This window comes from Rasamsonia emersonii (genome assembly GCF_000968595.1).
Source record: "Rasamsonia emersonii CBS 393.64 chromosome Unknown ctg1118621760400, whole genome shotgun sequence".
In the NCBI taxonomy this organism is placed as follows: Eukaryota; Fungi; Ascomycota; class Eurotiomycetes; order Eurotiales; family Trichocomaceae; genus Rasamsonia; species Rasamsonia emersonii.
This window is the reverse complement of record NW_013563027.1, coordinates 22,879-46,943: the sequence shown is the minus strand read 5'-3', so window position 1 is coordinate 46,943 and position 24,065 is coordinate 22,879. Positions and strand designations below refer to the sequence as shown.

Below are 24,065 nucleotides of genomic sequence, written 5' to 3'. Positions count from 1 at the left end.
TCAGTGCCGTGACGCCCCACCCGGGTGGCCACCCCGGGGAGACGCAACCAGCGAGAGAGCCGCACTCGCAGTTCGCAACTGACAAGGCCCACAGCAAGCCTGTGGCCGCCACCCGCCGGGTGTCCAGCCGTCGCGTCATTCGTCCGGCCGGATTTAACGTTCCTCCCAGGCTTCGCGCTGAGTGGCCAGCCTGCGGCCACCGCCAATCACCGCGCGCCCTGTGCGGTCTCCAGTCCCCGAGGTGGCCACGCTTACCTAACCAGGGCCAGATCCCCTCCAGCCCCGATTCCCCCGACGGTCGGTCGGCAGTCTGCGTGCCCACACCACTCCCCAAAAAAATTCCTCTCGTCGTCACCGTGATCTCATCCTGCAACTTTCTTTTCCTCCCCGTCTCGTGTTCTGCGATTCTGCACGCTGCACCCTGCCTTATCGAAGGACACCCTTGCGCTCCAGCTCCCACACGCCTACGCGCATCACTGAGCCTGCTGAAGGCGCCTTCTTGGTTATCTCAGCAGAGGTGTTCGGCCTACCCTTGTTCCGGGTTTCTGCATCCCACCAGACTCGCTGATTCCCAAGGTTGCCTTCTGTTCTTGACTGTCGTGCCGCTCCGGCCACCGCCTTCGTCATTGGTCGATCGTCCCCGTACATCCACCAACGCTTTTCCCGTAGTGGCCAAGTAGTGCTCAGCTCGCATACCACCTCGTCGGTCGGCATCCTCTGCTGCATTTTTTGGAGGGGGCTGTTTCATCGACCTGCAATCGCATCCAGGAGCGAGATCGTAACTACTCGCTCGTTCTCGAGCTTTTTTTCGTCTGAAATCGCGTTTAGGGTCGCGGTTGCGCGGTCGGCTGGCACCGTCCGCACTGCCTGCGCGTGCCGTTCCAGCGGTCCACCAGTGACAGGCGAGACCAGGCCCGCCCGTTCTTAGCCTTTTTTCGCACCGAGCGACCAGGTGTCACCCAGCGCTCCCTGACCCGGCAGCGCTCCCTCCCGCGCTCCCCAAAAGCCCGTCGAGCCCGGCTACGTCACAACTTCTCCCCTTTCCCTCCAAACCCGTTCTTGGTACTGCGTCAAAGCACCACCAGCTTCAGCTCGACAAGCGCATACGCCCGCAAACCCATCGAGCACGCCCTCGAGCTCGACGCCCGTTCTATTTCTCTTTCCATTTTTTTTTCTTCTGTCCGCTTCGTCGCTGTTCTGGTGCTGTCGTCACGCGTCGTGTCGCTTCGTCCCGGTCGCTGAGACCTCTGCTTTCGTCCCCAGGTTATCCATGTCCGCTGCCGTCGCCCGGAGTGATTCGCCAAGCAGAACCTCGTCGCCCATGGACTCCAAGAACCCCGTAAAATCTGAAGGTTTGTATATCTTCTCAGAATCGTCTTGTCGTGCTGTTGGGGTCTTGTTGCTGCTATCTGGCTGCCAGTTTTTTTTTTTTGATTTTCGCTCTCGTCTGTCTTTTTTTCTTCCCTTTCCCCTTGAGGGTCTAGTGGCCCGCCGAAGTTGCTTTAGATGGCTCAGGGTTGCTGCTCCCCTTCGGGATGACCTCACAATTACCCTTATCATCTGGTGCGACTATCAGATCGCCCTCTAACTGTAGCTGCGACAGGAAACACCAGTGAAGGGTCTCCTCGCAAGTCAGACACTGCTCCCCCTACGGGTACGCTGTCGTCGCGCATTGGAAATAATTAGTCCTTTTTCTTCAGTCCATTGTCCAGTAATTCTTGTTGGACTTGCGCTGACAGTTGACTTCTCGTGGCAGACTCCCAGGTACCTTCCACCGAGAACAAAGACCAAAAGCCTTCTACCGATGTAGAAGGCTCCCAATCCCTCGCCCCTCCTCCCCGTCCGGCCGCCTCGAGCGCCGCGGACACGCCTGACTACTTCAATTCCGTCCACAACCCTTTCTCGCTGGAGCCTAATCCCTTCGAACAATCCTTCAGCAATACTTCTTCCGCCGAGACTCCCGGCAAGTCTCTGCTGCCGCCTGTTGCTGCCCTCACGTCGCCTGCACTGCCAGGCACCAGCTCCGCAGGGGGCTACAATTGGCCGAACTCCTTGCGCTCCGGACCTCTGAGTCCGGCAATGCTTGCTGGCCCTGCCGGTTCGACTGATTACTTTGACAGCATCGGACGAGGGTTCCCTACTCCCAACGAGTCGTCTTTGCGAACCGGGTTGACACCCGGTGGTGGTGGGTCGATGTTCCCCGCCCCCAGTCCGAACTCGCAGGCCATCCTCTCTCAACTGCAAAGCGGTGGCGCAACTCCCTCTACACTTGAGTTCCACCGCACCGCTCTCAATGCAGCGAAGCGGAACGGCTTCAATGCGCCTACGTCCAACCCGACCACCGAGTCCGAACAGCTCACAACCATGGAAACTAAAACCTCTCAGCCGGCGGTCGTGGACCCTTTCACTCATCATGATGCTGCCGATGCTGCCAACGGTCTCTTCATGCTTGCTAAGGGAGGCCAGGCGAATAACAACCAATTCTCGAATCAATCCTCTCTGCCTCCGCAGAATATCCAGAACAAACCACCAGAACCTGCGCAGGATGCAAACGTCACCACGCGCGCTTCCCGCACTAACGCAAATAACGCGGTGACAGGCGACCGTGAGATGACCGGTGATGGATCTGATACCCAAGGCGACCAGGCCAAACCTGCAGCCAAGGGTAAGGGGAAGAAGAGTACCTCGACCAAGTCCACGACTCCCTCTACCGGCAGACGTAAAGCGGACGACACTGCCGCTAAGGGCTCCAACAAGAAGGCCAAAACAAATAATGAAGGCGGGAATGAAGCTACTCCTGAGCAGGGTGAATCTGAACAGGATGATAAGAAGTCACAAAAGACTGAGAATAAGGATCCTAAGAAGATGACTGATGAGGAGAAGCGGAGGAACTTCTTGGAACGAAATCGGTATGTCTTTGACCTCTCAAGACAGCTTCTCGTAAGTTTTGAGCTGGCGCTAATGGAAATTTGTCTGATAGTGTCGCTGCGCTCAAGTGCCGACAGCGCAAGAAGCAGTGGCTTGCTAATCTGCAGGCCAAGGTTGAACTATTCACCAGCGAAAATGATGCTCTTACAGCAACAGTCACCCAGCTTCGTGAAGAGATTGTCAACTTGAAGACCCTTTTGCTCGCCCACAAAGACTGCCCTGTATCTCAGGCACAGGGTCTTGGTCCGCTCCTCATGAACGGCATGAATACCGGGTTCGATCCACATCCATATAACATTCCCAACACTATGGGAATGCAACCGGGAGGACCAATCCATACTCAGGGAATTCGGAGATGATAGCGGATCAAAGAAAAATCTGTGAAAATGCGTAATGACTACTAAAGAGACAGATATAAAATTTCGCCATCTGGCCTCAAAACCAACAGCTCCCTCCTCCTTATGATATGCTTCAGCCGGCCGGTTTTTTTTTTTGATGGAACGATATGACACTACGGACGGTCTTGATCCCTTTTTTCTTCTCTCATCTCTCCTAATTGTGACATCACTCGGAGCTATGGCATGGACGGAGTTCTAATGATGCATACGGACTAAAATGGACAGGACACCACCGGATGGTGAGGACATGGCATGTACATCATTTCTCACCTGAGGGGCGTGCAAAATCTGCGGTTCGTTCGGAAGACAATTTTTTTTCTCGCTTCTTTTCACCATTATTGTATTTCTCCTGCGTGTTCTACTGGTGGTAATTTTGTCGGCCTGGTTGTCTTCTCGGTTTTTTTTTCAATGCTTTCATTTATTCTCTCCCTCCTGGGGACCTTCTATTCTTGTTCGATAATTCTTGGCACAGGGGCGTGCTTCTTCTCGGTTTGAGATGTGTGAATGTTGAAGGCGTACCGGTTGCTAAAACCTTGCTTTCAATCTGACGGCTACACGACCGACTTTGCTACTTATATACTCAGGTAGCTGGAAATCCGGAACTGGAGAAAACTAACAGTTCACCTTGATCATCTATTCCATTCTTCTCCGTATACCACTGTCAATCGTAAGGGAATGTTCACCGTTATTGGACCAAGACGGGAGTATGTGATGGTCGACCTTAGTAGTAGTAACAAATCTCGGGCGGTAATTGCGATCAAACAGTACAAACACAAACATCGCGTCCGCACGATTTCCGACGGCAACCTTTGTCAAGCCCGCAAGACGCCGCTGTAGAGCGCAGCGGTGGGCTTTGTGGTGCAATAAATTTTTCTAAGGAATACATACGAAGATTCCCAGGATCATAACCCACGCGTTGTCAAAGAGTCCCATCCGAAGAGAAGCCTGCGGTTCACCGCGCCGTTGTTAGAATCCCCGCCGTCGCCGCCCGCCTCTACCACCGACCGATCGATCCCATTCAATTCGACAATTGGCGAGATAAATGACTCGATCTGGGGGATTGAGCCCGAGTGACATACAACCGAAGGGAATTTCATCAAAGTGACGCGAAAGAAGAGGAAAAAAAAAAGAGAGGCATTGGCAATGTCAGCCCGCCGCGCTCCGGCGCGCTCGCGTCGTGTCGATGACGCCCTCTCGCAGCTGATCGATTCTATGCTGCCGCCACTCTCTCTATCTGCTTTGGGTGATGATTACTCGGCAGATGAAGAGGATGCTCTCGCAGCCGCCGAGGAGCGTCGGCATCGCGACCGTCTGGACCGTGCCTGGCGCATCCTGGAGACCGCCGCCGACAGCGGGAGTGGTTCCGCTGCAGAGAACATCAACAACGCATCGGACCTGATTAAGCGGAAGCTGCTACGGGAGAACGCGAGCCCGGATAAGGCCGTCCGTTTTTCCAACCTCTATTCTCGTCTGTTGACGCAACCGGTGCTGAGTCAGAAATGGGCGATCTTATATCTTCTCTATCGACTGTCGGAATCGCAAGGCGACGAAGGCGAGCGAATGGATGATGGGGAGCGATGTCGAAGTCCACTGATGGAAGAGGGGAACCTGGATAACATGCTGTTCAAGGGGTCAAGGAATATTCGGCCTGGAGGGAGGATGGTTGATGACATCGACGAGGGCCCAGCCATCAGTTCGTCGGTGTCGCAGCGCGGAGCACGCCCAGAGAGGAGGCCTTCATTGAAAGCGCCAACTGAGAGGCCAAGAAGACAAACTTTGACGGAAGAAGGCAAAGAGAGTCGTCTGGGTCGAGCGCGTGCAGATAGTGCGGCCAAAGATACTGTTGTACCAGCAGAAGACAACGCCTCCCCTATGGCAGTTGAACCTGTCCAGCAGACAATGAAACCAGCCGAGCCAGAGTTGTTGCGTGATCTCCCATTCATCCTCCAGGGGCTGTCTTCGACGAATGTGGAGTTCTCTTCATCATCTGTCCTCAAACTGCCTCCGACATTGCCAATCCCGATGATATCGCTTTTACACACGTTGGCTGAACCGTGCCTGTTATATAGAGAGCTATCTGCATTTGTTGACAGCTCGGATGGTGGACTTGTGAGTCAGGCTCTCCGAGCTGCGATTGGCAATGAGCTGCGCTCGTATCTGAGTCTAGTCGCCACTTTGGAAGGTGAAATCAGGAGAGCTCTGACGGCTGCAGCCGATGAAAATAATCCAAAAGGCGCTGTCAAGGGTGCGGTTACATTGAAGCGGTGCGTAGTGTGGACAAGAGAAGCTACAATGGCATTACGGTTGATGAACGTGATGGTTGAAGAGGCTCGAAGTAAGCTTGACACCATCCTTTTTCTTCTTCTCCCTCCCTTGTCTTTTCCTTGCACAATTACTGGCGCCCCGGTACTGACTCTGGATTAGATAAGAAAGGAGGTCAATTAATCTCTTTGATACACGGTTTTTCGTCCTCTCATGGAGATCCTTTCGTTTGTTCTTTTGCAGAAAAGTTGTTATCTCACGTCACCCGTCCGTTCTATGACATGCTACGGCTATGGATCTATGATGGTGAACTTTCCGATCCATATAAGGAGTTCTTCGTCACAGAGCCGGAATTCAGGCCCAGCACGGATCCACGACGCATTGCAACCAGCGTCTGGGAGGACAAGTATAAACTGGACGATGAGATGGTCCCGAGCATCATCACACAGGAATTTGCGAAGAAAGTATTTCTTATTGGGAAGTCTCTGAACTTTATCAGATATGGCTGTGGTGACTCGGCTTGGGTAGAAGCATATTCGAAAGAAGCGTCCAAGGAACTGCGGTATGGTGACACTGCGAGTTTGGAGAATTCTATCGACGAGGCTTACAAGACGACCATGGCGCGCTTGATTCACCTGATGGACACCAAGTTTAAACTGTTTGAGCATCTGCGGGCTCTGAAGAAGTACCTGCTGCTCGGGCAAGGAGATTTCATCGCTTTATTGATGGAATCACTGGCTTCAAATCTCGATCGTCCGGCAAACTCACAGTACCGGCATACTCTTACTGCCCAGCTAGAACATGCTATTCGTGCTTCGAACGCGCAATTTGATTCCCCGGACGTTCTCCGCCGTCTCGATGCACGCATGTTAGAGCTAAGCCATGGTGAAATCGGATGGGATTGCTTCACCCTCGAGTATAAAATTGATGCTCCGGTGGATGTAGTCATTACTCCATGGGGATCAACACAGTATCTTAAAGTCTTCAATTTCCTGTGGCGTGTGAAACGGGTTGAGTTCGCCCTGGGGAGCACCTGGCGACGATGCATGACCGGCGCGAGAGGAGTACTGGGCGCTGTGGACGACAAGGTCGGGGCTGACTGGAAACGTGCGCGCTGTGTGATCGCCGAAATGATCCACTTTGTTTGCCAGCTGCAGTACTATATTCTATTTGAAGTTATCGAGGCCAGTTGGGACGAGTTACAGGCCGCTATCTCGAAGCCTGGATGTACGCTCGACGACCTGATCGAGGCTCACACCAAATATCTCAACTCCATCACGCATAAGGGTCTGTTGGGCTCAGCTTCGACGTCCCGGGGCTCCTCGTCTGGGAAACAGCCGGAAGAGAGCTTCCTCAGCCAGCTGCACCAGATTCTGAAGATTATGCTTGCATATAAGGATGCAGTTGATGGCCTGTACTCCTTTTCGGTGGCGGAGTTCACACGCAGACAGGAGCTCAGCGCGAAGATCGAAACTCGCACAGCTCAGGGACGCTGGGGAGTGACGGAACGGGACTTTCTGCCTTCCTCCCGACGGGGACAAGGACATGTCAAGTCGGCTTCGTCATCTTTTTCTGGTACACATGGGCTCGACCAGCAACAGCCTGACGGGGCAGACACGCCGACACCTCTCCTCGCCCCGGGCCCTTCAGCAGACGACCACATGCTTCCTTCTCTACGGGCACGGCTCCGCGACCTCTCCGCTGATTTCCGCGCCCGTCTCAACGTCCTGCTTGGTGACCTCGCCTACCAACCGGATGTCGACATGCGGTTCTTGGGCGTGGTCATGAATTTCAACGATGTGTACCAGCCCGTGCGGAGAAGAAAGACCGTAGGTGCCGGAAGCAGCTCCTCGAAAGAAAAAGAACGAGCAAGACGCAAAGCTGCTGCAGCATCCAGCGCAAGTGGAGATGGGAGTGTCCAGCAGGAGAAGGAGAAGGAGAGGGAGAGGGAGAAAGAAAAGGGGACGACGGATCCTGCAAAGGAAGCAGCTGGAAGTGGTGGAGATTCAGGTACAGCCGGGACAGAGGGGTAGGTGGGTAGTTAGTTAGCTCGCTCCAGCTGGCCTGGTCATTTGGATTTTATTCTCTAGTTGTTGTTGTTATCAAACTCCTGGTTTTATTTTATTTTTCTTCTTCTGGAAAATGGATTGTATCTGGCGCATCGTACGGGTTAGAAAGAAAAGAAAAGAAAAACAACCTGGGACAAACAAACGAACAAATGTACAAGCAAGCAAGCAGAAAGAATCAGGCGGAAAAGAGCAAAAAGCTCTCTGTCTCTCGACACGCTTCACCGTTTTCACTTATTGATTTATTGTTGACCAGGGTTGATTGTTTGATTGATGACAGATAGGTAGTTAGGTTTACGAGATATTATACCCTATGCATATTATTATCATTGTTTTACTATTTGTTGTGATGTTTCGTCTTATTTATTTGTTCCTGTTAGGTAAATAAATAAATAATTCCTACTGAAAGCGGTACCAATTAAATTTTTTTTTTAAAAAAAGGAGATTGTGTGAATTACTACATAGTGCGGAGTATACAGATTAAGGTATATAATGTATGCCACTGGCGTTTTTACAGTAACCTACGGAGTATTAGTTAACTAGTATTAGTGAGCTTATGTATGTTGCAGTCCCGCTTAAGCGCGCTTCGGGAGCTTACAGATAGATTAAACGCGGAGCTTCCTTGCTTGCCGACCCGCAATCTTTTTTAGTCGCGGAGGTCAAAAAAAAAGACGTGAAACGATTGTCCGCACCGCAACTGGCACACACATACACACGCACGTCAGAATGGGCTTGTTCCTCCTATTCTGACAGGAGCTTTTTATTTATTTTTTTGAGCTCCCCATCCGCTGCCGTTTTGTTTCGTTTCCTGAAAATCGGAAATTTTCTATCGTTTGGAAAGTGAGCACCACCGAGTAAGAAGGAACGGACAACGAACGAGCTTCGAGCTTCGAGCTTCGAAAAATGGCAAACGACGGGACGAAGACGCAGACACAGACGCACGTACCAGCCTGGAAGAGACTGGGCCTGAAGCTCAAATACGCCAGCGAGGACGTCGGCGAGAATGCTACCGCTACTGCTGATACTACTGCTGCTGCTGCTGCTCCCGCGGACTCGATAGAGGAGGCAAAGGGCGCCGACACCGACAAAAAGAAAGACAAGAAGAAGAGGAAGAAGAATGCATCTGAGGATGGAGAAGGGTCGCATGCTGCTGCTACAGGAACGGAGGAGACGGGCAACAACAAGAAGAGACGACTGGAAAATGGGGTAGCTGCTGGAGTCTCGCCAGGGGAGGAGAAGCAGGAGCAGAAGCAAGAGTTGCATGGTAACAATGCTGCAGCAACGCCTCAAGAAAATCTGTCTCTTTCACGCCGGATACCAAAGACGGGGATGGTGATGGAAAGGCGCAGTCTGGTGACAAGGAACAACAGAATGGCGATGAGGATATGGACGAGGAAGAGAGGAAGAAAGAAGAAATAAGACAGAAGAAAAGGGAGAAGAAGAGGAAGAAGCGCCAGGAAGCGAAAGCGAGACAGCAATCGTCTCAGAACAACTCCAACGCCGCGACCTCCGTCGATGACTCTCCTATCCTCTCCTACCTCACCCGCTTCTACGAGGACCGTTCTTCGTGGAAGTTTCAGAAGAACCGAGAATCCCACCTGCTCAAGCATGCACTTTCTCTCGAGAGGGTTCCTGTGCGATTCAATACCCCATTACTGGTCTACCTGCAAGGCTTGAGAAGCGAAGGCGCAAAGCAGAGGCTACGGCAGGCTGCGGAGGAGGTAGTTAGCGCCGATGATGATCAATGGAAGTTAGAAGTGGCGAATATCGACGACGACGATGATGATAACGGTCATGGGGAATCGGAACAAAATAACAACAACTCGCCTACTTCGGGGACATCGGGAGAGAAGTATAGGGAAGCTGTCGAGGCATTCAGGGCCAGATTGGCAGCAGGTGATAAAGACCTCGAAAATGGAAGTACCTTGGAGGGTGCGGATGCAGACACTCAAAAGAGGCTGGAGAGGAGGCAGCGCGCTGAACTGATCTTGTGGGCTATCAACGGCAAGGCATCATCGCCGACCGAGACAAAAGCGACATCACCCAAAGTGGAAAATTCATCGGCGAAAGCTGATGGCAAGAATGTGGGCAAGAATAATGATAACAAGAAGAATACACCTACAACTGCGCCGAAGAAGAAGAGGAAGAACCGCACAGCTGTGGTGGAGATATCCAGTAGTAGCAGTGACAGCGACAGCGATAGCGATAGCTAGTCGTGGGGACCTTAGATCCGACCCTGGTGAAATGCTTGACTGGAGTGTTCGGAAAATTCTTATGACCCAGACTGGGTTTGTAATGAATAACGACTTGTATATGGAAATGCGTTTCTAGCAGCTGCGGCACTGTACATTACATCAACAAATAATGGATAGCAGGAACATAAATACGATAAGGATCTTTGACGGGATTGAGAGTAGAAATACGGCATGTATTAACTGCTATATACGGAGTATGTAATTCAATAAGCTTAAACCCCGAAAAATTAAGCGCAAATGCCTTTACTCGATCAGCATGAAGGGAGGAGCTGTCATGAAGCAGCCTGCCGTACTATTCTGTGTCTGAACCACGAGACTGGTGTTAGGCAGGCATGCTTGGTTGAGCATGATTTTGCAATTTGCGATTTGCGACTGAGTCAAGTGAACTCGAATGAGGTCTTTGTAGCAATCCCTCCCTTAGATGCTGGTCTCGTGGCATCCATTTCCATGTACGCAGACAAAAAACCGAAAAGGAAAAAAGGACAAAAGAAAAGGAAGGAAAAGAAAATGATGGACCTAATCTGTTGTGCTCTGTCGTTTCGATTTCTTTCGGTCCTTTGCGTCTGCATGGCTGATGTTGAAGTGAAGTTGAATATTCTTCAGAATATTCAATGCTTTCACGTGCCAGCATATTTTCAACGTATGTAGCTTTTCGGTGCTAGGCGGTCCTCGCGATGTGTGACGTGAAATAAGTATCCGGCTATTTTTTGGATCCAGTTGATGGCCGAATTGCATTATTGCGAGGAGCACGGTTTTCCCTCTGAACGGGAGCGTATCCAGAAGGACGAAGGATAGCCATCTCCTAGGTGAGTAACGGTGACCACGGCCTTCCCAAGTCCCGTCTATAGTCGTCATCTCTTTCTTCGGCACACTCTCTTCTTTTCTCGTTTCTTCTTTCCGGTACCCTCGACTCCGTACTCCGGGAAGTAGGTGATATGTACAGGCGGGGTTGGACTAATTGATCAGTCAATCCGGTGAGGCATGTCGCTCGCTTCTATAAGGGAGAAAATATCGTTTCGTTTGCATGGTTCTTTCTGTCGCACTGTAACTTTTCTCCTCGTTTTTCTTTCTGGTTTGAGGGAGAGAGAGACTCTGGACAGCATTTAGGACTTGGTGTTGGTCGGTAAGCGTAAGACATTATTGGATTGTGTCGAATTGGAACTTTTCTCCGCTTCTGGATGTGACCCAACCATTGGTGAGCGCCTTGTCTTTTTTGTTCTTTCTTTTTCTTTTTCGCATTGCATATTAAGTAAGGGTGCCTGCTTACCTTTAACCATTTGAATCTGCTTGAGGGTTCGTTGGTGAATTTCCTCCCAGCAGCGTTGGTAGTTGGCAAGATCGTCGATGAGATTGGTCTGCGGCGATCTGTTGGCGGTGCGTGGCAGCTCCTGGTGGGTGGTGGGCTGAGCCATCGTGTCGATCGTTCTTTCCTCAGGCTGCGGTTGGAAGATCTGAACGGTTTGGGAAGGAGGGCGCGAGATGGACCGTCTTCTGTAGCTGTGTAGGAAGAAAAAGGAGGAAAGAAAACAAAGGCGGAGGAAAACAGGATATAGCGGTCATATATATTATATTCCAGGATTTATGAGTTGTACAGCGCGACTCCACAGAGCAGATCCTGCTTCAGGGACCCTTGGCCTTGCAGCGGCGATGCACCAAGGGAAAATACCTCACCGACCCTCAACAAAAGTCGGGTCACATATTAATTACCTGCAAGGCTGCGACAGACATAGCATGTCATGATTGACGCAGCCAGTATCGCGGTGACATTCCGCAGGCCCAATGCTTACATGTACTGTTCATATTGGTAATCCGGAACTCGCCGGTAGTCGCATGGCTCGAGAATCCTTGCAACGCTGCGGGTCAGCAATGCGGTGCGTGTGTTATAATTAGTTGACAGGCGTTGCTGCGTGACTCGATGGACAAAGAGCGACCGGATTGGTGCGCTTTGACGTGCGCGTTTACAGGCTACAGACAGACAGCAAGCCACCAAGACAACCCAGAAGGCCGGTTACGACAGCAGGATTCGGCCATTTCTGACGGAAGACAGTCCTTTGCGCCTTGCATTAGCTCGGGGATCCTCAGAGGAGATCAGTCGCATGGGCTATGCTGTACCAGACTGCCGGGCCAGGCCAGATTGAGATAATCATTCTGCCGATGTCCTCTGCCGCAAACGCCCTGCGGATCCAGTCCGATTCCTGACGGTGGCAGACCATGGCTGACTGTGACAGTTCTCTGGTCCAGGGCACCCAATGGAGGTGGACGCCAGGAGCAGGGATTTCCTTCCCAGCAGAGCCAACAACCATGATCCCTGTATCATTAAATACCACCCCATGCTCGGAGGAGTCAAGTAACTGATGGAGGGAAACGCCCGACTACAGCGGGGGTTGTTGTTAGGTTGTGACAGGAGTCGTATTGGGAGGTGACACTGTTGTTCAGATACCTGTCTACCTGGGTTAGGTGCTAAGCTCCTGTCTGTTGCCTACGAATTAACTTCAGGCCCAACGGTCTCCTCCGTGAGGCCGGATCTGAGAATGGCACAGCCTGCCAGACTACTCCGTAAACAGCTCCAAAAGCTTACTCCGTACTCCGTATGTCGGGAGAGTCCTCACCCGACCCCACTAACTACGACGAATCCTGCCTAACCTCCGCCTCCACAAATGATTAGGCCTGTGTCTGGCCCCCTTCTGTCGTCGCGGTCAGGCATACGATGTCCTGGAGGATGCATATCCGGGATGTCTGGTGGTTGGTGGTTGCTGGTGTTTGAAAAAAACTCCATGTGACTGCCTGTCGAGGTGTATACCTGATTTCGTATCTGGCACAAGCAGGTCGCATGACGCGAATGATCAAGGCTCATGGCTGCTACGACGTGATGTACATGCAAGTGCCAGGAAAAGCAAAGAAAAAAGAATCTAACTCGACAAAAAACTGACAGTTCAAAAAAGCAAGTTGAGCTGGGCATGGAACTACGTCAGGGAAGGAAGGTGCGAATTAGGTTCGGAGCCACATCTCGCATCCTGCTCCACTCCGCCCTCTGTCCTCTGTCCCGGAACGCCGGGTTGTTTCCGAATGGAGCAAACAAGACCTGTAATATGATTGCTTCTGGTAGTAAGGGGCAGTGCTCTGGGTCTACCTAAGTCCTAAGTAAGCAAAAGGTACGGAGTACTCTGTACAGAGTCTTCCGTACGGAGTACGGATTCTCAAATCTGACTCTCCAGCGTCCACCGCCTTTTTAATAGCTGAAAGACGTGTAATCTCCGAGCTCAGCCGGGTTGACCTTCTGACCTAGGCTCCTAGCCGACAGTTTCTATTTCTATTTTTGCTTTTTTCTTGTGGCTTCCAAATCGGATGATCATCACCTGAATCCTCCTTCCCGGTCTGGTAAACTCACAACACTCCCGTCACGTCCCCATATTACGTACCAACTTCACAACGTGGGCGATCGTCGTGTGCACACTGGCTTTCTACGATGCCCAAAACACGAATTTTTTTTTGCTTTTTCTTATTGTCTCTCCTTCCTTTTCAATCAAGAACGAAGAGCAGCACGCGGTCGACTAGTTGGAATGCGCTATCGCGGGACCTTTCCTGTTCGTCTACGAAGGACTCGAACTCCACGCTGTAAGAAAGAGAAGACTGGCCACTGTCTCAGATGGAAGTGTCTCTTTGGCTCTTGGCATTTGTGTTATGTACTCCGTACATTTGCTTTAGCTGACACCATAGCAATCTACTACCCTTGCAGGAAATGGTTGCCTAGTAATATACTATTTAGTGCTATTTACGGAGTAACACTACTACCTACATGGTACCTACGTCTGTTATTTTCGCTATGCACATGCTTGTCTGCCGATCGATCTATCCGGTCGATTTTCACCTTAGCTTGTGGGGAATAAATCTTACCAATGACAGGCATATTACTATAGATCTTCATGCTCATATCTCAAGCAGGTAGTGATCAACAGCAGTAGCCTTATTTTCTTTTTTTTCCCTTCAGGTCAGCCTTTTCAGTTTTCAGAGACCTGGTATTGGGAGAAAGGGAGGAAGGAAAAAGGGATAAAAGGTGTTAAAAAAAATTCGAGAACAACGTCACATCACATCACATCACATCCCTTGCTTGCTGGAGGATCTCGGAAATGAAGTGACGCGACCCGACAACTCGGGGCATCCAATCCAATCCGATTGCCAGACAGTGGACGCCTGATACATAGGTAGTTTGTCCCGGAAATAAAAAAGAACAAAGGAAAAGGAACAAGCTTTGTGGCGATTATTGTCCTTACTCAATCGATCTTCTCGTTTGGCTTCCAGATGGTGAAACTCTGCTTTCGAGACATCTTAATAACTACAGTCTATTCCAAATTTTGTCTCTTTAAGATCTTGCTATATTTCTTTTTTTCTTCTCTCTTCCTTCCTCTCTTCCTGGCGCTCCAGATGTTTAGCTATATTCTCTAGAGGTTGTTTACCTTGGCTACTGTAAGCGAGCCTTGTTCAATGAACAGCACTCACTCGACCCGTGATCATGGTGATCCCTGCCACTGAACAATCCCAGCTACTCATCTAAAGACGGTCAGCAGCCAATTGGTCAGGACATGCACGTCGTCAATAATCTACGTGGCAGGAGGGATGTTGGGATCGGCCTTGGACTAGAGTCACTAGACTGCGATATCATGCTTGGCACTCATAGGCGGACTCGAATCACACTGAGACAGACTCTCCTTGATCGAAATCGACAAAAGACCTACCTGACTGCCTGACGTGTATCTGCGTGTGTTTCAGCGATCAGTATTCGGTCTTGAACGTGGTCTCCTTTCCTCAAGCGAGGCGTACCGTATTAACCCTGGCATTATTGCATTCGACAAGGCTAGATGATGTGATGCAGTAGAAGGGCAGCATTGAGGGCAGGTAGGCCGATCAGACAACAAAATCGGCGATGATAGGTGAAATGGTGTTGCAAGCCGGTCAATTCTCTTCTCATGCGGCCTGCCTCGTGACTGTCAATGTGCTTCCCACACTGGCAGGTAGTTATATTTCCCTTCCTCTTGTTCGCAATAAGCAATGATGGTACTCGTGGTACGAGGTGAGGTTTCTTCTTTTTTTTTCTTTTTGTCAGGTTCTCTTCTCTTTCATGGCATAGCCGTCGCTAATGCCATCAAACGATGACACTGTAATTGTAGCCAGAACAATAGTTAGGTAAGTGGAAGTGCGATGCGTATGTGATCTCGAGTGAAGTGCGTATCACCAACCAAGCACCTCTACTGCAGCAATTTTTAGTAACTTCGCTAGCAAGACAAATAGCTCAGGTCGGGAGCGCAAGTAATAACAATGTCGATGTCAACTGTGTAGGGCTGGTCGGAAGGCGGTGAAGGATGACAGAACTCAACCAGACCACGGAGCTTGAGCTCATGCCAGGCAGCTTCTGGAACGCGTACGGCACTCTCCTCCATCCCCTCATCGCCATCACCCTCCTCTTCCGCCCGAAATTCCTTCTCTTCCCCAGATCTGTGGGATTCCTCAAATCTAGAACTGTTTCCTTGGTCATAAATCCTTTGGATCGGTCAACTCTGAGTCATTATGTCGGGTGAGCGCTCCAACCGCCGATTGCTGGTTCTGCACCTCATTTCATCATCAGTTCTGACTTGGGTGGTTTTCCGGCACAGGAAGCGCAGGCTACGATAGACATATTACAATCTTCTCCGAACAAGGTCGTCTGTACCAAGTCGGTGGGTTTTCCGTTCCCCAGTCCACTCCTTCCCGACGTCGACGCTGTCCCGCTCCGTAACCGCCGCCCGGATCGTGGTGTGTACAGGTGTCGGAAGGATGCTCCGTTGCCCAAGAGATAGTGGCTGATGGAAGTCTTGGAACGTAGAATATGCCTTCAAAGCCATAACAGCTGCGAATATTACGTCCGTCGGGGTACGGGGGAAGAATTGTGCTGTCGTCCTGTCACAGAAGAAAGTCCCCGTAAGTCAGCCAGCTGGATGGATTCGGTTATGAGGCTAGATTGACCGTTATTTCCAGGACAAGCTGATTGACCCGTCCTCTGTTACGCACATCTTCAAAATCTCTCCTTCCGTTGGCTGTGTGATGACCGGGTCCATAGCGGATGCAAGAGCATGTGTCGACCGTGCCCGCGCTGAGGCTGCAGAGTTCCGATACAAATATGGATATGAAATGCCTTGCGATGTTCTGGCAAAGCGACTTGCCAATATCAATCAAGTCTATACACAAAGAGTCTGTCCCGCGTTCCTACCTGCCAATGCTCTATCTTGAGGAGATAGCTGACGTAGTTTTGAAATCAAGGCTTACATGCGTCCTCTCGGTGTCGCCATCACTCTGATCTCAGTTGATTCGGAATATGGCCCCCAACTTTACAAATGTGACCCGGCAGGGTACTATGTGGGATACAAGGCGACTGCCTCGGGCCCCAAGCAACAAGAAGCACTCAACCACCTCGAGAAGAAGCTGAAAAACAAGGATTATGCAGAAGGCAGCTGGGAGGATGTTGTCGAGCTGGGAATCACGACCTTGAGCAGCGTGCTCAGCGTCGACTTCAAGAAAAACGAATTGGAGATTGGAATCGTTGGCGGTCCCCGGACCGATGGCAAGGAAGGGACAGATCCTGGATTTCGAGCGCTGACGGAGGATGAGATCGAAGAACGGTTGCAGGCTATCAGTGAAAAGGACTGAATGGCAGCAGGGCTGATGGCTGAGATGGTGCATGACTGATCTGATGGAGGCTTGAAGAACTATGCAGGCATCTCGAATGGCAATGAGGTCTACTGGTCAAGGCTGTTTACCAGCTTGGTGTTGTCTCACGACATATTTTCTTCGTCTCTTTTAATTGCATTTCCTCCCATTTGCTCCGGTCCTGGTCTTTTTTTATTGGCCATCCTGTGTTGACATTCAGGTGCGCCCTGTTGATAAATTGTGGCAACGGCATGCACTGGCCGGGTAGTTGCACTTCCAGCAGGTAGCTGTTCGCAGAAGATGGAGCCTCCGATCCTAACTTCAGATCTCTCACTTGCTGCAGCAGGGCCAGGCAGTGCAGACAGCAGCGGATCTCACGGCATGAGTTGTAAATGGAGGCTTACATACTTGGTAGGTTCGTCGAGTCTATTTTTGTCGAGTAGGTAAATACAAGCAGATCCGCCACCGGCACGATTGTCTTCTGTGGAGCAACTGTTCAGCTTCGGTGGTGTGGCTTTCGCATCAGCAGCTGCTGTGGTTTTGCCTCTGGTTTGTGGCTCAACTCAGATTTTTTGCCTTTTTTACCGATTTTCTTTGATTTTCCCGTTCACCGATCTGGCTAAGAGTGGTCTGATAGGGTCTTTTTTTGTGGCGTCGAGCGGGACAGCTGTGCTGGCGGCGAATTTTTGCTTCTGCGCCGACACGCCCAGGTACCCGCTCGCTAAAGCAGCCTCCACTCCCGCATCCACCCAAGCTGCCGGCGAATCCACTGCGGCCCCGGCCGCCTATATCGCCAAAGCCCGTGGCATCTCTGATTTGGCCCAACTGAGATGCAGCCTGAGGCACGATCTCCATCATGGACCGATATGCTGCCAATTAGCCTTCCGTGCCTTTCTAGTTGTCTGCTGGGCCTGCCCCGGCTTTCCAACGGCATGGTTTTCGCGATGTACCTGTCGCAGGGACCAATGCCCAAGCTTGGTATTCTGAGATCCACTGGCACGTCTCGAGATCTGATTGTTTCCTCCTGCCGTTGATCCCCTTAGTATGCAATGTGCAATATCCATTGGCGCAGCCAGCCACGTCTGGATAGTGTGCCAATTAACCTGTCTGCAATGGGAGCGACCTTGAGGAGCTGTTTCCATCAAAACATACATAAGCTTAAGAGGAGTATCCCGTTGTCCACGGCGTAGAAGAAGAAAAGAAGCGTAACCCAATTGACGAGCCACTCCTTTCCTTTGATCTTTCCTCGTATTTGTGTTATGTTGTGCTTTTGTTTTGTGTACTGTTCTATATAGATTTGTGTGTTTCCTTCCTTCGACATGGCTGACGGTCGTGAGTCTTCCCGAGAAGATCCATAAAAAAAGAATGCGACAGTGTTGCAGCATTCAGCATCTGACCGTATCTAGTCAACGATGCCCGAGCTTTGAGAGTTGCCGAACTGATGAACGATTATCGAACCCTCCAACTCCACATTTCGGAACAGGCGATGAACATGCCGTCGGGGGACACGAGACACGAGGCTTACCGGGTGCTCCAGGAGAGTCTTGCAGCCGCCCAACGTCTTCTGGCCGCCAACTACAACATGGCGTCAATCCAGAGTCAAGGTGGCAATGAAGAGACCAGAAAGGCTCAACTAAGATGGTGAGTGGGATCGTACCTGGGCCCTTTTCTTATTCTTCCACACCCGTTGCTGACCTTTTCCATTCGTTCTCAGAGTATTCTCGACGCGATCGCCCGTCGATTCCAAGCACACAAGCTCTACCTTCGTGTAGCCGCCGTACGACGATGGCAGATCAACCGTTCCAACGTCAAGCCCGGTGACACTGCTCGACTGCGAGAAATCGATGCGATCCTACAAAGTGTGAGTGTAGTTCCTACGCGACTCGGGACTCGATCCACTCCCTGCCCATCGCTAACGAAGGCTTCGTACCTGCTAGGAACTTGCCAGCGTTACTGATCAGTTCGTCGTTTCGGACCTCCACGCAGCTGATGTGAGGGCTGGCCACTGGGTGGACGAGGACCCTTCTCTTGCTGAATTGCTGAACTGGATTCGGTCACAAACCTGACGTTTGCACACACCCACGAAAAATCCTTCCTACGATGACGATGCGGACTATCCTGATTTACGAACGTCCGTTGCGAATACTGGATTGATTACGTTCAGTCGATCAAGGATTGCAGGCATCAATCCCTACTTCCTGGCTCACCTACCTTACTCGAACACTCGAACCTCCCACGCGTTTACCGTGAACAACACGACGGAAACTTCTTCAGCGCAGGGTGCTAATGCTACCTGGTGTCGCAAGAATCATTCTACTTGAGGGGCGATATCCATTGCACTCGATTTTTAATGCCTTGTCGCAGGGATTGCATATATAGACCTCACTGGCGAAAAAAAAGAATGTTTGCATGGCATCGACTTGGGTTGCATTTTTGCTATAATTGGCAGAGATGGCATTGGTTCTTTTCTTTTCTTTTCTTTTTTTTGTCCGATGACTCTTGTCTTCCGGCGATGATTGTCTACTTTCAATAACTCTCCCATCTTTCTCGCACTGAGGCCGGTCTCTACCGATGTCTGCATGGGCTAGGACACCGTGCACACTTAGCGGCGCGGGCGTCTGCTTGATGTGTTGTATATAATCAGATCGAGTCAATGCGTCAGACGATCCACTGAGAGTCCTGGTCTAGATCTTCAAGTAACGTGTCCTATCCAAGAGCTGTCTGCTACGCTAGAGCGCCCAGAAACCTACTAAGAAAGACGATATGATTTGTTCTCGATTCGAGTATGTCTCTTGCGCTTCGAAGACAGCGCCGGGCCGAGTGTTGTGAACCCACATAATGAATACACAAAAGGTGTTGGGCCATTTGGTCCAGGAACAGCCCTCTAATTGGCTGATGAACGTTCAATTAAAGAACGTTATCCATGGATCATAATATTGGACTCTATCTAGCGCGATCTTCCGTCGCATAGCTGACGCGATGGATCGTCTTGCAAGCACCAGCCATCAAAGTTGCCGTATCCTTAGCTGGCCGGTCGTTTGACTAACCAGGTCTGGTTTGTCTGCACGTTCCACACTGTTCTCTCGCTTTCTTCCCCTTTTTCTTTATATCATTATTTTTTTTTTCCTATTTTGGATTTCGTGTCCCTTGCGGGGATCTCCTGCTGAGAGCTCTGGTGCCGTTCCGAGGCAGCTGAAAAAAAAAAAGGCTCCATCGATCGCAATGGCACGATCGGGGCTGCGTTGATAGATCGTGACTGATCGTCCCCACAGGGAACACTAGCCAAGTGCCGGGTTCCTCCCAGAGAACCGGAGTCGTCGGAGCGATCTGTGATCGGTGATCGCTAAGCCAGGCCGTTCCTCTGCCGCGTGGACCATGCGTTCCGCGATCTCTTGGTCTAGAAAATAGAAAATGGTCGCCTGCCAATCGCCACCCCGAATAAGCTGCCGCTCAGCCTTCAGGTCGATTCAGCTGAGGCTTGTCGCTTCCCACAGATCATCGACGAAAAATCTCGCTGCAACTAACTAACCGAACTAGAGGCCTGCGATCGAACTATGACTCCTCGGCTAGTCAATCCCGCCAGTCACCAAGACGCCACCCACCGCCAATTCCGTCTTTGTGGCTTGTGCATGGATCGATGGTTGCCATTCTTGGACTGCTGTTCTTCTACCAAACTGGTCTAGGACAGAGACCACGAAGCCTAAAGGTGACCTGCACGACCGACCCACTATGCGGTTCCATATCGGGGGAGATCTCGATCTGGAGAGAATAGCATTCAGGATTTCAGCTATCCCTGCAGTGCTTCTAGCCTTCGGACAGCGCCGTCATGCGGCAATCCAATCCGCACTATCCAAGACAACATTGATCTTCAGGACCGGGCCCATCCGAGATCGCAGATCGTGGCAAATTTCACCTACCCCAAAGGATTTTCACGTCACTTCCTCCACCGTCCTGTGCTAAAGCAGAGGCTGGCCATCCCAGTGTGAAGACTGGAGACTTGCTCGTTTTCAGCACACTTTTTTTTTTGGTCCAGCGCACGGTTTGGGGCATCCAGATTTGTCTGGGTCATAGCACGTGCGAATTCGAAATTGCACGCTTCTTCCTCCTACAGTGGAGAAGTGTCCGCTGAATTTGCCACCTTCCCCTCTTTTCACATTGAAGGGGTGACAGTTTGCTGTGGGGGCAGGATTCGCTTTACGCCTCTTTTTTGTGGCCCGGCGGTTTGGATTCGGTGCACTAATTGCATGTATTATTTAGTAGTGTTTGCTGGGTTTATTAAACCGTTCCTGTTTTAGACCATCGGACGGCAATGGGTTCGGGAAAAGAAACCTTAAGCGGTGTGACTAGTATGCAGTTCTGCGTCAGGACTCAGCAGCAGTCATGCGAGTCTCCTTTGAACTACGCTAATTATTTAGTCTCCAGAGCCCACGTCGAGGGTCACTTTTTAGGGAAACACATCGACAATAGGTGGGTACCCATGACAGCGTCGTTAGCTGCAGTCGTTTCTATGGCGTTTGGAGTTCCGCTCGAGAGGCAGGGTCGGAGATCTCTTGGATAATACGGTAGGGGTAATCGGGCCATATGTATGTCCTACTGTGCTTGACATAGTCGCAGAGCTAAAGAGATGATCCCTTATTGGATCCTGCTCCAATCCGAATCGGTACGAGAGACAGGCTGCGGCAATCCAAATGTTAGCAACGCCCACGTTCCAGCGAGCACAGACTCGCCGTCCTGCATCCATCAATTTTCACATGTTAGCCTGCTGTATCCTTTTTTTCCTCTTACACAATCGAGTGGGAGAATACTCCGCCTGGGCTAAACGCCCAGTATCCCTTCAGTGGATTGTAGTTGAATCGATACGGTTTTATATAATGTAGTACCCATCAGGTTGTCGGAGTAATACTATACACATCGAGCGTACATATGTAGTTACGAAACAACAACAATAACAATATCTACTGTGAAAGAGAAACGAACCATATACATGTACTTCTACTGTGCTTCTTGCTTACATGTACTAGAGAAACAAGATTCGGTGCTTAAATGAATTAAGGCTGGATAGTAAATAATAGCTCTCCATCCGCAACACCAAAAGAACAATTCATTTTTTTTATTTTTGAGGCTCAATAACTTGAATTGAGCGCATATAAACCACAATTCTGATTCCAGTTCCTTCTATGAATCCATTGTTGGCGATGCTCTCGACTGTCAAGCCACATACCCCTTCAGCCACAGTCCCACCCGTCATGACATCACCGACCAGTCCCCTGTCCCGACTGCATTGCCAAATTTATTTATAGCCAGCCAATAGTTCCAGCTATAGGTGTGGCGCAGCAGCTCGATATTTTGGCACCCATGCATGGCCATGCATGTACAAGCTGTCACTCACATCCCTGATCAACTAAACACGAGGCATCAGCTTTACTTTCACGGTTGACAATTCTTATAATATACTCATATATAAAAAGCAGCAGCAACAACAACAACACCAGCAACCGTGGCGCCCAACAACCGGTTCAGATCACCCTTCTTCCTTCTTCTCCTTTCTTCCGCTGCGGTTTTCGTAGGTCTGTGGACGGTCCTGCCGGAACCCAGCGCCTTTAGCTTCGAACCGCCAGGCATGCGTCGGCTGCTTGGTGGCTTGAGGAAACACGGTAGTGGTAACAAGACGACAACACCAACATCAACACCAATACCACCGCCGCCAGCAGCAACAGGGATCTCTGGAGAGAATACCACCATGTCGGGATTCAGATCTGTGGCGTATTTCGTCAACTGGGTATGTGCATTACAGTCGTATAACTCTGATCCAGATGATTCCGATTTTTGATCGAGATGCTACATGCTCAGGTCCTTGAGTTAGCTTGAACTGACGCTAATATTCTTCCAGGCAATTTATGGCCGCAACCACCATCCTCAGGAGTTACCTGCGGAAAAACTTACCCATGTCCTGTATTCTTTCGCCAACGTGAGACCAGACAGCGGCGAAGTGTAAGCACCTGGCCCTTTGGAGGAACAAAACAAACCTGTCAGCAACCATTGAACAATGCTGATGTCTTTGACTTGAAACCTGCAGATATCTGACAGACACCTGGTCAGACGTCGAGAAACACTACCCGGGAGACTCGTGGAACGACCAGGGCACGAACGTCTACGGCTGCATCAAGCAGCTTTTCTTGCTTAAGAAGCGGAACAGGAAGCTCAAGGTCCTTCTCTCCATCGGTGGCTGGACCTATTCGCCCAACTTTGCCCAACCAGCCAGCACCGAGGTGGGCCGTACGACTTTTGCTCAGACTGCTACAAAATTGGTTCTTGACTTGGGATTGGATGGTAAGGAAGGTTTTCCAATTGCTGCTTTTTCGTGAGCTGACTGGTTATATAAAAGGTATCGATATCGATTGGGAATATCCTCAGGGTAAGATTGAAGTGTCAAATGGAATCAACAGGGCTAGGTCTTAACATTATTTCTAGACGATACGCAAGCCCGGAATTTCGTTCTGCTCCTCCAGAAATGCCGAGAGGTATGTCTGTGTGATTATTTTGATTGGAATCATTTCCGCGCGACTGACAGCATCTATCTAGACACTGGACCAAGCCGCTGGTCCAAACCGGAAATTCCTTCTCACCATTGCCTGCCCAGCCGGTAATTATTATGCCCTGGAGTGTCTTAATAAGCTGCAATTCTGACTGTTGTGTTTAGGCCCTACGAACTTCAGCAAACTTCGACTTCACGAGATGACCCCTTACCTCGATTTCTATAACTTGATGGGCTATGATTATTCAGGTTTGTTGTTTTCGATATCATCCATTCTATAGATCTTGCGTCTAATTAATGAGTTTGTACAGGCTCGTGGGACCAGATCGCTGGTCACCAGGCAAACCTATATCCTTCCAACAGCAGCAGCACACCGTTTTCCACGGTTGCCGCGCTCAACCACTACATTCAAGTTGGAGGGGTGCCACCCTCAAAGATGGTACTGGGAATGCCTCTCTACGGACGCGCTTTTCAGAATACGGACGGACCGGGCACTCCCTTCTCGGGAGTAGGTGAAGGCAGCTGGGAGCAAGGCGTCTGGGACTACAAGGCGCTGCCGAGGCCCGGAGCGACCGAGCACTTCGACCCCAGCGTGGGCGCATCGTGGAGCTACGACCCCGCGACGAGGACGATGGTCTCGTACGACACCGTGGCCGCCGGCGAGCTGAAGGCGAACTTCATTCGACAGTGGGGACTGGGCGGAGGCATGTGGTGGGAGAGCAGCGGTGACCGCGGCGGCAAGACTGCCAACAAAGCCGATGGCAGCCTGATCGGCACTTTTGTCGAAGACATTGGCGGTATAAGTGCCCTGGAGCAGTCGCCCAATAACCTCGAATACCCGGAAAGCAAGTATGATAATCTGAGAGCTGGATTCCCTGGGGAGTGAAGAATCGGGTTCTCAGAGACATGTGGAATTTGAACTATCGCATAAATTGGGTATATG

At 50.7% G+C, this 24,065-nt stretch overlaps 6 protein-coding genes across 6 annotated transcripts; 5 read left to right on the top strand and 1 right to left on the bottom strand.

The window, feature by feature from the left end:
• Positions 1–1,270: 1,270 nt before the first annotated feature.
• Positions 1,271–3,287, top strand: T310_6356 (BZIP transcription factor (AtfA); the record flags this gene model as incomplete). The annotated part of the gene is made up of 4 exons (XM_013470828.1): positions 1,271–1,352; positions 1,604–1,654; positions 1,757–2,940; positions 3,006–3,287. The coding sequence occupies 4 exons, from the start codon at positions 1,271–1,273 to the stop codon at positions 3,285–3,287; spliced, it is 1,599 nt and encodes a 532-aa protein (XP_013326282.1).
• A 1,182-nt stretch (positions 3,288–4,469) lies between these two features.
• T310_6355 (uncharacterized protein) lies at positions 4,470–7,621 on the top strand (the record flags this gene model as incomplete). Its single annotated transcript, XM_013470827.1, has 2 exons — positions 4,470–5,661; positions 5,751–7,621. The coding sequence occupies 2 exons, from the start codon at positions 4,470–4,472 to the stop codon at positions 7,619–7,621; spliced, it is 3,063 nt and encodes a 1,020-aa protein (XP_013326281.1).
• Positions 7,622–8,557: 936 nt separating this feature from the next.
• T310_6354 (Uncharacterized protein) lies at positions 8,558–9,867 on the top strand (the record flags this gene model as incomplete). The annotated part of the gene is made up of 2 exons (XM_013470826.1): positions 8,558–8,918; positions 8,978–9,867. The coding sequence occupies 2 exons, from the start codon at positions 8,558–8,560 to the stop codon at positions 9,865–9,867; spliced, it is 1,251 nt and encodes a 416-aa protein (XP_013326280.1).
• A 5,604-nt stretch (positions 9,868–15,471) lies between these two features.
• On the top strand, positions 15,472–16,587 carry T310_6353 (Proteasome endopeptidase complex; the record flags this gene model as incomplete). The annotated part of the gene is made up of 4 exons (XM_013470825.1): positions 15,472–15,478; positions 15,767–15,861; positions 15,919–16,131; positions 16,201–16,587. 4 exons carry the CDS (start codon positions 15,472–15,474, stop codon positions 16,585–16,587), a joined length of 702 nt encoding a protein of 233 aa, XP_013326279.1.
• An 854-nt stretch (positions 16,588–17,441) lies between these two features.
• Positions 17,442–19,424, bottom strand: T310_6352 (uncharacterized protein; the record flags this gene model as incomplete). Its single annotated transcript, XM_013470824.1, has 6 exons — positions 17,442–17,874; positions 18,113–18,162; positions 18,245–18,439; positions 18,818–18,876; positions 18,974–19,271; positions 19,338–19,424. The coding sequence occupies 6 exons, from the start codon at positions 19,422–19,424 to the stop codon at positions 17,442–17,444; spliced, it is 1,122 nt and encodes a 373-aa protein (XP_013326278.1).
• Positions 19,425–22,207: 2,783 nt separating this feature from the next.
• Positions 22,208–24,008, top strand: T310_6351 (Chitinase; the record flags this gene model as incomplete). The annotated part of the gene is made up of 8 exons (XM_013470823.1): positions 22,208–22,366; positions 22,478–22,578; positions 22,664–22,917; positions 22,973–23,002; positions 23,059–23,108; positions 23,170–23,230; positions 23,288–23,371; positions 23,434–24,008. 8 exons carry the CDS (start codon positions 22,208–22,210, stop codon positions 24,006–24,008), a joined length of 1,314 nt encoding a protein of 437 aa, XP_013326277.1.
• Between the last annotated feature and the right edge of the window lie 57 nt (positions 24,009–24,065).